The sequence below is a fragment of the Protopterus annectens genome, chromosome 1.part2 (assembly GCF_019279795.1).
Source record: "Protopterus annectens isolate FY-2018-M chromosome 1.part2, PAN1.0, whole genome shotgun sequence".
Classification (NCBI taxonomy): domain Eukaryota; kingdom Metazoa; phylum Chordata; order Ceratodontiformes; family Protopteridae; genus Protopterus; species Protopterus annectens.
The window spans coordinates 721,691,552-721,704,477 of NC_056727.1; the positions used below are offsets into that span (position 1 = coordinate 721,691,552).

Here is a 12,926-nt window from a genome sequence, read left to right on the forward strand (position 1 = left end):
TACTGCCCTACTCTCTCTGGCACAGATGGCATTACCTCATAACATCACACCTTGATTCCTTTTTTAATTCAGAGAAGCTTTTACATTAGGCAGCTTATTGTCTAAGCATCTGTAATAAGTATGTTTCTAAGATTTAGGACATGCATTTTGAATATTTTATTTTCCTGAGGAATCCAACATCAGAAATTATAAAAGCAGGAGAAAGAAAACCACATATTACAGATCAAAGGAGGACAAGAAACAGCATTAATTATTGAAACAGCTACCTCTAATGACTAAACTGGAAGACATAAAGTTGCAAAATATCAAGGCATGCAAGTAGAAACGAGAGCAATTTGGAACAAGGACAGACAGAAAGTTCTAGTAATAGTAGAAACAAAAGGGCAAACAAAAATAATTTCCAGGCATCCTTAATTATGTTACTAATGGTGTCCATTCCTATCATATCTTTAAAAATCTCTACATTTGAAGAAATTAAAAACAAGAAAAGTGTATACATTATATGTTGTATGACAGGATAATGCATTTTAGAACATACGCAGCTTCTCTGTGCCTCAGTGAATGTAAACTGGACAAGGTTCCATCTTACTAGGTTTGAATCAATGTTGACTTCCCTGAATGCTGTTTACCAGAGGAAATATCTGCTGATGTGCTTTCTGTTTGTGCTAGCAGTGATTCCTTCATTTTAAGAGATTTTCATTTTCTTTGGGATTGTGTGACTATATAAATTTGGTGTGTGAAGGGCTGTCCCACATGGGAACCATAGGAAACAGTACTTTGGAGGACTAAAAGTAAAATGCAAAGCTAAGGCAACTAAAATAACTACCAAGCACCCAAATGATGCTTATGCAGAGTAGTATACAAATACTACCATTGCTAATAGTCTGTTAATTTCTTTTACACTAAAAATTAAAATGAAATCAAGCCCCTGATCAGTCTTGAATGCATGCAGGACAGTGGATGGAGATAAAGAGATGTCACAAAAGGCCCAGGAAGTCATCATGTATAGAATTATTTGAGATTTCCCTGATCACAATGATAGTAAACATAAGCAGAAATTTGCTGGAACTTGTTTAAGCAAACAGTTCAACCTCTAGCGTCATGAACTCGCCAGAGAGCTGAATGAAGCCTGACCCCACTGTAACTTCATAAAATAAATAATGGCTATCTGTAAAAGGAACTTCCTTATGGGGTTAATAGTGCATCCCAATAATTCACTTAAAAAGATAAAGCACAATGTTGAGCAATTCACTTGTCACGTCTGACTGTTGATACAATTAAGTTAATGCTACCACAGTCACCCTGCCTTTGGCAGAGAGAAAACAGGTATGGGTTTGCATCATATCACCTCACAGCTTAGCTGTGATTATTATTTTGCAGCAACCTTCACCACATCATTCACCATTTTCTGAGTCCTCTCTGCGCTGTATGTGAAGTCCTACAAAGTATTGACTTGTGGAATACAATAAATACAGGCAAATGCCAAATTAATGGTCATACAGTCTATACAACTACATAGTGTTTCCACTTCTTTCATATTTTGTAATTATTTGTCTAGCTGTACCCAAAAGCTGGTGGTGTACCCATCTGTGCACTTGTAAAACCTTGCCTGCATCTTCCCCTTTTTGCTTATCTTGTGACCATGAATTTCATGTCTTCCAACAGGTAGGACTTTTGCTGCAATATGTACCTTTCTCACATAGGAAATCTGCCCAGCATTATGCTCAAGCAAGGTCCTGTGGCAAGCCTCCACTAGCCTAAGCATACCTAAAGTTTCAGTTAAACGGTAATTACATTTTGCACTGACAATGTATTATCTATATCTATACCTACATATATCAAAGCATGCCAAAAGTTTTTTTATCAAACTTGCCCCAGCAGCTCAGAAGAGCCTACCTAATAGTATAATTTGCAGAAGACTATCTCACCCTCTTCAAGAAAAATTGAAGTCTCAGTTAAGTAATGCAAATACACCTGTTCAGAGATACAGGATAGCATCACCTAGTTACACTACAGGTGAGGGCTGTGCTACTGTTTCTTGTTTCCTTTCATTTGTCTAGGTTCTCTTCCATCGCTGTTTGTTGTAATATTAACTACTCAATGAGAATTTCACATCTGCATTATATGTATTATGAAAGCTTTCCCCTTACTTTGGTTTTATAGGTGTGATCTCCTTGTAGACTGTTACTAAATGTGTAAAAGTGTACATTCTGACCACTTCTCTTTGTTGATTGTATTTACTATTTTGTATATATTGCCTTGTAGTCATTTGTCTTCAGTTATGCGTTCTGTCAATTGTTTTTTTAAAGAATTTGTAATTACTTGTGTTTGCCGTGTGACCTGGTTCTAGCGGAAAAGAGTATTGTACTAGTCCTTTTACTGGGGCTAACAAACAAATCATATCAGGAACAAAACAGCCATGGTTATCTAGGAAATGTTTAGCGTACTTGTGGTTTGCAATTGACAGTAGAGGTACTGTGAGGAATTAAATATTGACAAGTCTCTGCACACACCACCACCTAGGCTCCAAAAACAAAAGACACTGGAGGTAACATGTATATATATATATATATATATATATATATATATATATATATATATATAGATAGATAGATAGATATATAGATATACACACACACACACATGTTTATCCAGTAATCCATAAACTGAAATATTACCCCTAAATGGATTTCCCAATTTCAAAGTAAACAATACCTTCATAACAGTGTTCAGTCCACAAAGCCCTTCCAGAATCCAGGCTACCTTTTAAACAAAAGAAAAAAAAAAACATGACTGCAAGCCTCTCCCAGGCTCCTAGGAAATTCCAATGTTAAAGGGCCTAAATTTCAGCTCTAGAAGCAGGTACTTCTAAAAAGTATCATCTCACAGGTTAGACTACACAGGTATTCACATATGGGCTATCTCTGACTTCAAACTTACAGGTTTTCACTCAGATAAATCTCTATGTGAGGAACTAATTCCTTAAAGGAAACCGCCATCTTCGAACTAAAAAAAAAATCTAGTTTTTCATTCTGTCTTTGTTTTATGAGCTATTTTAACACCTCAAAATCACTCTGAATGCTTCTTCTACAAAATGGCTGCCAATGGGGCTTGACATATGAATGTGATCTTGCTTTTTCTGAATCTTTTCTCTTTCCCATAATGTGCTTGAAGTCTACTTTATATGAGTCATGCTAGACATAGCGAAGTAGTGATGTATTTCCATGCTATTGACATATAATGGGATTAGTGTCAGTCACTACCATTTTATATACCTTCTACAACAGGACTGCATCTGTTTCTCAGAGCTTGTTTTACAGAATGCAAAGGAGTTATACAGCTGCAACCAAAAAGTAGCTAAATTGCAGACTTTTGTTCAAAGTATCTTTTTGTAGTCCTAGGTGAATTGACAGTCCCATCCCCCCACTCTTTTTTTCTGAGGTGTCAAAACTGCCACTGCACTGAAGGATCCTTGCAGTTTTATGAGTGACAGATGCCACTGGAAAGAAAAAGATTTGAAAGTAATTCTGTTCCCCAGTGCTAGCAGTGGAAAGATTTTTTTTACTCATTCTTTTGTTTATGTAGACTTTATATATAGAGAGACAGAAAGCCTGAATGTTGTAGAAAATGCTTTGTTTTCATTTGTTTTATAACTAATGTCATGTCCTTTGTTTCCTCTTAGTAAGTCTACAACAAAATATGACCAATTTTATATTCCCTAACTTGGATAACTATTTTTTCTGAGACACGAATTCTTGTGGCATTATATTTTCTATGCTTTGTTGTTATTCTGCTCATAGATTTATTTGTTAAAGTACAGGGAAATCACTCTTCTGAAAGCCTCACGCCTTGAAAATGACAGATTATTCTATTTCCTAGTCCCAGTGGAAAGATTTTTTTTGGGGGGGGGTGAGGGGGGCTGAATACTGTAGGACATTCTTTATCAAGCTGCATTTGTTTTATAACTAATGTCATGTCCTTTTTCTCCTTACTATGCTGTTTTGTAATTGTGCAACCAGATAGTACTAACTTTCTATTTCTTACCTTAAGATTGCGGCACAAAGGTCTTCTAGGTTTATGTTATTTTTTTCTTTTAATGTTATTCTTCACATCAGCTGAGTTGTTAATGTACAACACAATCATTCTTCAGCAAAACTGGCTCATTGGTAATGACACTAGTACTATTTACAGTATGTTCTAGGCCCAGTTAAGACATAAAAATTACTTTGTGTACTTTTCCAGGAAGCTGCACTCCTGAAGGTTACCACCACCAGTGAATTAAGACTCAGCAATCCATTCCTGTTCCACTAACTGTTCTTGTGATTCTTGGCAGTAAGTGCAGAGGACTGACGTTCAATTGCTTAGTGTACATGGTTTGAATCTTTCCATCTTCATTTTCCTATGTGACCACGAGCAAGTCACTTAACCAGGTAGTGCTTTGGGGCTATTGGGAATTTGGGTTAGACTCCCAGTGGTTTCCTGGACTACATGCATAGCAACTTTGTATGAACCTATCTCTCATCCCTTTATTCATTTTTTCACTACACATCATGGCTATCACAGTGCTATTTCTATGTTATGCTTCTTCAGTCTGTTATTAACTATTGTGGCCGTGGGTTTTAGTAAGTGTCCAAAGAAATTTATAGCTTTTCACTGTATGTTAATATCTTCTGTAATGTTTTTCCCAGTCATAATTACAGTGGTGATGTGTTTAATGTACAAAGCATTTCCTTTCTGCAATGCCTTGTTATACTCCTTTACATTCCATTTTCAGCTGTACCATATTATATTAGCAATGATATTCTCTTGCCCAAGTACTCTCTAAAATGCATTTGTCATCTGTGTATGTTTTGCCCGAGCAGTTTTGGAACCATCTCATTAAAATGATGTGCATAGTTACTTTAACAATGCTTACTGCTACTAAAGATGCCTCTGACCACCCACTAATATGTCCCTGTACCACTGGCAAACTCCACAGTTGTCAGGCTGTAAAATGCGTATGTTTTTTGGCCCATTACATGGATTCTTTCTTCTTGGTACATCTTGGCATGTGCTGCCAGTAATTTTTTTTCTCAGTCAGTACAAGCTGAAGAAGATAAGGTTGTCCATACTTTGATGAATAATAGATGGCTGTCCATATTTTAATATAAGTTCCTCATTTTTCAAATGGAATTTCTTTATATTGTATAACGCAGCTGATTCATACTTTCTTTGAAGATGCACATTAATACTGCTACACATTAAGCATTTTCAGTACAATTTTTTGGTGACCAATATGAACACAGGCAATGCCAGTGAGACAGGCACAACATGGATGTCAGATAAGGATGCTCCATTCACATTATGTTACACGTCTGCATTTTCCCTTGTACTGTTTTAAAAAGCAATGGCACAAATTCAAAAATGTCTGCATTCATCATCTATTTTCTTCACCTACTGCACAGTCTTAGGAAGTATGGTATGTTGATATGCAGTTAATATTTTTAAGAAGCACTGTAGTGTGCATTTTGTCAGCACGTTTTCATCTACTGTTTCTCCCAGTGTTGCACAAGAACTACTGCATCACCTTGACTCCTGCCTGTCATACCCTTTAGCCACGTCTTGTCTGCTCTCTGTGTTGTGCTTTTTGTCTTTCCACTCAGTTCGTATGTCAGTTGTTTTCATTACACAGCACTGCTTACCATATTTACATAAATAATGCATGAATGCTACAACCAAGGCCCCTAAGGTCAATAAACTAATTAATGAAAAAAATGGTGTTTGGTTTCCTTGTGTCAGTATTTCTCTCTCTCTCTCTCTCTCTCTCTTTACTTGGTAGTTTTGCTATACTGCGCCTCACCTGTAGTTAGTGTTGGATTATGTGTCTGTTGCATCATCATCAACCCCCTTTTCCAATTTTCTACATAGGGTTGGGGTGTTGTTTCAGCTGTCATCTTCTCTGTTTGATTCAATGTCACTCTCCTACCTTCTTCGACACTCATGTCTGATTGCTGCAGGTCTTCTCTCACATAGTCCATCCACCTCTTTGCCGGATGCCCTCATTTCCTCTTGTCTTCCTGCTGTCCCAAATCTTCCTTATCAGATTGTCTTCTGGTTTTCTGTACATATGTCTGAACCACTGTAATTAGTTCTGTTTGACCTTGTGCTATTATTTGTATTTTGTATATGGAGCAGAAAATTATAAGTGGCCTGTTTAGTGCATATAATTTCAGACTAAAGTGGAAATAGAAATGGCAGGGCCTATTTCATACATTTCAGCCTGGAGCATCAACCCCATCCCACTGTTTATGTACTAACTTTTGTACAGTTGTTTACCAGAAAAGTCTGATTGGGAATTAAAACCCCTTTTCAACGGATACCCATGGAGAAAAGCTCCATGCTTACATACATAAAGTTATCATGACAATGTGCAAAACATCTATTAAAGCAAAAGCATTTATATGTTTATAACAGAGACATCTCAAGATTTAAACACTGCATTAACTGCACTGTGCAATACACATTCATTAGAGTGAGGCTTTTATACCAAGTTAACAGTTTTGCTGATCTCAGTGTACAATACAAATACTTTAAAGGGATTTGTTTACATGAAAAAGTTATTTGACAGCACAATGGGAGGTAAAGTGTCTCTAGGTGTGTATGCGTATATGAATGTGCACAATTACACACTGGCATATAATCTATTTCTCCATTGTATGCACACACTCATATGTTTCTATACATACATGCAAGATGTGTGCTACACACATGTACCTCATATATAGATAGTTAAAGTACTTATTTCCCTTTCGTAGTATTTTAATGAAAGGGCACACAGCACATGTATGCTAAAGTAAATTCAACTGTATATCATGGTTCCCATCAATGGTTACATTTCCTTTTTAGACTAGAAAGTACTCATGCACTCCACCTGTGTAAGGACTGACTCGAAGTCAGTGGAGGATGCCTCTTCCTATGGATATGTGTATCAGATATGCATCCTCCTATGAAAGCATGTCACAAGAAAGCATAAAATACCTTATTATAATCAGTATCAGAGCACCTAGTTGATAGGGTTGCCACTTGTCCCACTTCCTGCAAAGAAGTCCTGATTTAGGCAGTTCTGTCCCGTTGTGGGAGGCTTGAAAATGGTAAATGTATTGACACTTTACAAGACTTATAAGAAAAAAAATATTTTCTGATGTTTCTCTGAATGTCACAGACATCTTTGATACTACGTTTTAAGTCAGTTTAATATATAAAGTAGTATAAATGACCAACATTTAAAGTTTAAAGCTTTGCATTTCAATACTGTGATGTTGCTTATGTACGTTTCAGAAGAGATGACATGCCTTTGAGCCATTGACTCATTTAATTGCTTTGTTTTGTTATGAAAGACATTACTACATTGGATGCAGCTGTGAATCAGTGCTAAGTTCTCTTCCTTCCTGAAATAAAGACAGTGGAACGTGGTTTCAAACCTCTCTTGTCTTTTTTATAGTATCTGCTGAGCTCCTCACATCAGCAGGATTAATTACCTGTATAAAATTGTGAGAAGTACCTGAAAGGATAAACTACAGATTTCTCTGTATCTGTGGAATTATATGCAGTTGGAGACAAATTCCTCTGCAACATATGTATGAAGTTAAGCTTGAAAAAGTAGGTGGGCTTTCCCTTCCTTTCATTCCAAAGCAAGGAAATGAAAGTTTTATAAAGTACAAGCAGTTTCCCGGTGCCTACACAATACTGGAACCATACTGTAAGGAGAAAAGCAACCTAAGGATTGAGTTAAATTGTAGGAGAAGGTGGACTTTCCCTCTAATTAAGCCCTTCAGGCCACTCTCTTTCAAACAGCAATAACTGGCAATTAAGACCTTGTAATTTAACTAATTGCTATGAGAATATCTCCACCATGCATACTGTAATATACATTCTGAATGCCAGTGTAAAGGTACATGTGCATTTTCCTTAACCAAAATGTTATTGTGTGTGTGTGTGTAATTAGTTAATATTAGAGTAACAAGTTAAGTTATTGAACAATCTGGCATTCTTTTTTGTTTTTGTTAAGTACTTTGCATAATACCCTCATATGTAGTAATGGCAACTTAGCTCTAAACTGGAAAATGTTCTTGTGTCTGTTTCACTCCATTTTTTTCCACATTATGACTTGGTTTTACCACTGTTGTTACTGTGCAGGTGCAGTGACAGGTCAAAAACAGTATGCAAACAATTACAGACGTCAGCTGTGCCTGTATAAAATGCTAAATTAGTGTCTACATCCAATAATTTATGTGTCTGTAATGTGGTTACTGGTGTTTATCTAATATCAAGTAACTTGCTTTTATTCATTTAGTTGACTTAAGAAAAAAGTTCCTTTACCCTTGTCCTCACAGTCTCTTTTTCAAAGAAATACTGTGTCTTTCTGTACATGCCACTCTGGTTTATATCCTATAGCATATTGCCTGTCAAAGACAATATGAATTAAATAATACCTGTTTATGTTTATAAGCTAAGAAGAGGATGATTACTGTATAATCATAATTCTGTGGAAAACAACAATCATTGATTAATATTCAGTTTTCCACATTTTATAAACACCGTTTACCTAAATCGAGCCTTTACCAGAAAACAAACAAGCAAAATTTGCATATCATACTTTGTTTTATTTTATTTGGAATTTGTTAACCTGGGTAGAGCACTGATCCGACTGGACCTATTTCAGTCTCAGCTCGGAATACTTCTCTATTCTTTAAAACATTGCTCATGTATAGTCAGTTGGAAGACATTTGCTTCAATTAAACAAAGTTTAGTTAGCAATTACCTAAAAATGAATGTTTTTTATTGATTGTTGTTAATCATATTGTTTTGATCCTTAGATTTGTTATGATGAAAAGAATTATTGCAGGGCCAGCCTTTGGTCAGCTGGTGCCCTAGGCAAAAGGGCTCCACAGTGCTCCACCACCACCAGTGCCCCCATCCTGGTCTATCTACACCATCCAGATTACTGAAAAAGCATCCCTGCTAGAGAGGTCATCTAGGTGGCCGCCTAGTTGGCCTATGCCTAAGGCCGGCTATGAATTATTGACAAGTGTATGTAACCTGGGGACCTCAGAATGTGGAGTGATAAGGATTGTTGCCTGATATTACTTTGTTCTCCAGTTCTGCTCTTGGCTGGGTTAACTCCTGTGCAGTCTACATGCCTTTGTGCCTGGGTGGGCTCTTCCTGGTTCCTTTTGCTTCCTCCCACATGCCAAAGACAAATTGTAGGTGAAATGGGGAAACTGGGGATCCTTCATATTGCCTATAGGTATGTGTCGTGTGTGTATGTGTGTATGTGCGTGTGTGTGTGTGTGTGTGTGTGTGTGTGTGTGTGTGTGTGTGTGTGTGTGTGTGTGTGTGTGTGTGTGTGTGCGCGCACGCTCTCACAGTCTCACATGTGCATGTGCTATGATAGACTGGCGTCCCATCTATTTTTTCTTTGCCTTACTCCTGCTGAGTGCTTGGAGAACTTCTCTCTGTCTCCTCTAGGACTCTAAACATGATAAACTGGAAATAGGAAAATGAATGAATGCTAGATGAGGTTAAATAACTGAAATTAAATTAATGAAAAATTCTGAACTTTGGAATCAAAGTACATTGTGGCATTGCAGTAGGATAGTTTTAGCACATCATCATCATTTTGTTAATTTATGACATCACTAATGCACTAGAAAGAGAGCAGGTAGTATATATCTGTTCTATAATATCTAAAGCAAAAACTTAAGACTGATACAAGGGTGAAGCTGAAAAAGTTGGGAAACTTCGAGTGAAACATGTTATAGTTATTACTGGAGCATATAGTTGTCTATAGAGGTATAACAGTGTGATAATTAACACAGACTAAATGACAAAGAGGTCATCAGAGGAATGGCTGCTAACTCCAGAGCTTCACCTACTGACAATAATGTCCTTGTAAACTAGTTTAAGAAGCATCCTCAGGAAGGTTTAAGGGAGAACTTAAATGTCCATACAAGTACAATTAGTGAGCACCTTTAACAAACAAGCCGGCTTATAAAAGATTTTAACAGAAAAATAAGCAAGTGCTGTTGTATTTTGTGAGGAGGAACCGTAAGGCAATTGTCTCACCTCTTATATGCTGTCTGAAGCCAAGATGTGCTGCAATCAGATTTTCAGCCTTCACCAGATAATTGACCCAGAAGAGCTGAACTGTGACAGTGAAGGGTCCTAAACAGCCAGGACAGCTCATCTGCATGTTTAACATTCATAGGTAGTAAATTTAGTTAAAACTTGAGTAAGTACTACTTAACTGAAAAAGCATTGCGTTAGTGGAGCAGACAGATAATAAAAGTGATTGGGGCAGTTAATTTCAATTAATAGTTTGCATTTTGCTGGTTGGTTATTATATAGTAAAGAGTATTTTTTATTAAAAAATGTGCACTCTGATTGGACAGCCCAATCTGCATGCTTATTGTAAATTCGACATAGGCGAACAGAAACAAGTCCAGCCACAGCATTAGACTGATCCTACTTTTTGTAAAGTCCCTTGACAGAAAGTTCCTTTTTGCATCATATTTTTTCTCTGGTTCCTCATAAAGCTTTTGATTTTGTGGTAAATCACTGACTGATCCAGTCACCAAGCACTGCAGTCAGTTCAAGGCAATGTCCATACTTCTAGTTTATGAACTACATATAGATACAGAACCTCTTTTAACATTAACTTTTAAAATGAATTAAGTAATACTGAAAAAGTATTCTTGATTCTGGCGATTCTCCCTGCAACTCATTTAGTATTCAAAAACATGCATGCTGATTGGTCTGTCCAATCAATATGCTTATTATAAAATAAGCATGTCCCACAAAAACTAAAATCAAAACACCTCTGTACTGTTAAGGCTGTTAAGTGGAGAATTTAACTCTTAAAATAATGAAACAAACTCTCAAGCTTATAAGCTGCTCTGTGGAGCAGAGTAATAGAATAATATGTGATAGTAATTAAAAAACAAAAAACAAAACAGCTCTCACTACCTACAATACCTGTTCTAGGTTGTCTAGCCATAACGATTTGCTAGAAAAACGCAGCTTTTTTGCAGGAAAGATCAGCAATATTAGGCTAATATCAGGGCATTCTGCAAAAATGTAAATAGTTCAGAGGTATGCTATACAGAACACAGACCAGGGCAAAAGAAACTCCTAAATAGTTAAAAAATGCAGACAACAATGTACTGTGCAGTTTATAGACCTAGAGCACTCACAGTACTTCTCTTTCATGCTCCAGGCTAACAGAGACCAGCAAAAGAACACTAATGTCTGTTTATAAAATGACTTATTGAGAAAAGCTTTGCCCTCATGATTAAACCACACCAACCTTGTGTAAATCCTGTATTACCCACACCCAGTCATGGATTATTGGTAAATTATATGCACTGACTCAAACTGACCTTCTAAAAGGAAGATTTCTGAGCTAACAGCCCCAGTGTTTACAGATCAAACTATAAAATATCTTGATAGGATAGCTACAGATGTGATTATAATTACATTTCTGCAATTCCATATATGCAGTTTCACACTACAGCAGTGATCTATTTAACATCAAATACCAAGAATAATTAAGGTAACAGTATGAAAGTGATCACTCTATGTGCACAGCAGACAGTACAGATTGGTTTATTAGAAGCAATACTAGTTTAAAAGTAATGATGCAGTCTTTAACAAGCAGCATACTGAGTCAGGCACTGTGGTATTTTTATAAGCATAATCTTATTTGAAGATGAGGTAGTTCAACAGCTGTTTATGAGTAGGATTTACAGTAATATCAAGCTGTACTACACTGTTGCCTAGCCATGATAATTGTTAGGTTGACAAGTGCATGCATTGTTTTCTGTGAGTATCCTATATATGCAAGCTGCAAACAGTTTTGGTAGTAGTAATCTGCAGAAGTGAGTTCATAGGTGGGGGAGCTTGTTCCCAAAATAAGAGCTACAAGCATTCAAAGTTTTCTGCCTTTAAGGCCCATTTGTTTGTTTCCTTTTCAGATGAAATTGGTTAGACATTTCATCAGTAGAGTGATAACTGCTGTCAGTTTTCCTGATATACAAATTTATAGGAAGTGTAGAACTACAGATAAGTTAGCTTTGTTTACAAAGTGGAAGAGTTTAAAGTTAATCTTAATGGATTTTATTTGCACATAAATGTATATGTGTGTTTGTGGAGGGGCATAGTTTCAATAGAGTCAGAGACAGCACAGCAAGGACAGTCATCCTGTCAAGTCAAAACTTAAGTGGTGAACAATAATAAAACAAAACTGCTCATGAATGTCCTTTGGTTTCCCGCTGTTGTTGACTTCTCTTTTTCTCTTTCCTACAGAAAAAGATTTTCAATGACATTGGTCGAAGCTTGTTGGACAATGCCTGGCAAGGTTATAATGCCACACTTCTAGCTTATGGCCAAACTGGCTCAGGAAAGAGCTATACCGTGATTGGTTATGGTGCTAACCAAGGACTTATCCCAATGATATGCAAAGAACTCTTCAATACAATTAACAACAACCAAGACAGAAACAGGCAGTACCAGGTATGTACATTCTAACATTTAAAATATATTAGTTGCCAGCTGTCTTGAAGGAAAATAAGTCAGACAAACCTTAAAATATTGATGACTTTCAGATTCAAGTGATGGGGTAAAAGCAATGCATTCCTCATAGTGCCCCTGTGTGAGGATTGAAGATTTCATGGCACTACAATGTTTTAGTTATAGTTCCATAAATATTTAAAGTTTTATTTTGGTGAACTGAGTACTGAGTTGGAATTTCTGTTTTCAGATATTCTCTGCAGAAGAAGTGAAACAATTAAGCTGGTATGCCCATTCATTGGTGCCAGTATACTTTCTGTAGACCCAACACATAGGATTATAACAAAAGAGAAGTGACAATGGAGAAAACATTTATTTTC

At 36.6% G+C, this 12,926-nt stretch overlaps 1 protein-coding gene across 1 annotated transcript in view; it reads left to right on the top strand.

Annotated features, from left to right (window-relative positions):
- The window catches only part of LOC122792408 (kinesin-like protein KIF28P), a 1,102,337-nt gene that overhangs the window by 87,503 nt on the left and 1,001,908 nt on the right, over positions 1 to 12,926 (top strand). Inside the window, exon 3 of the mRNA XM_044060197.1 lies at positions 12,343 to 12,549. Coding sequence (XP_043916132.1) covers positions 12,343 to 12,549 — 207 coding nt within the window. The remainder of the gene's footprint in view (positions 1 to 12,342; positions 12,550 to 12,926) is intronic.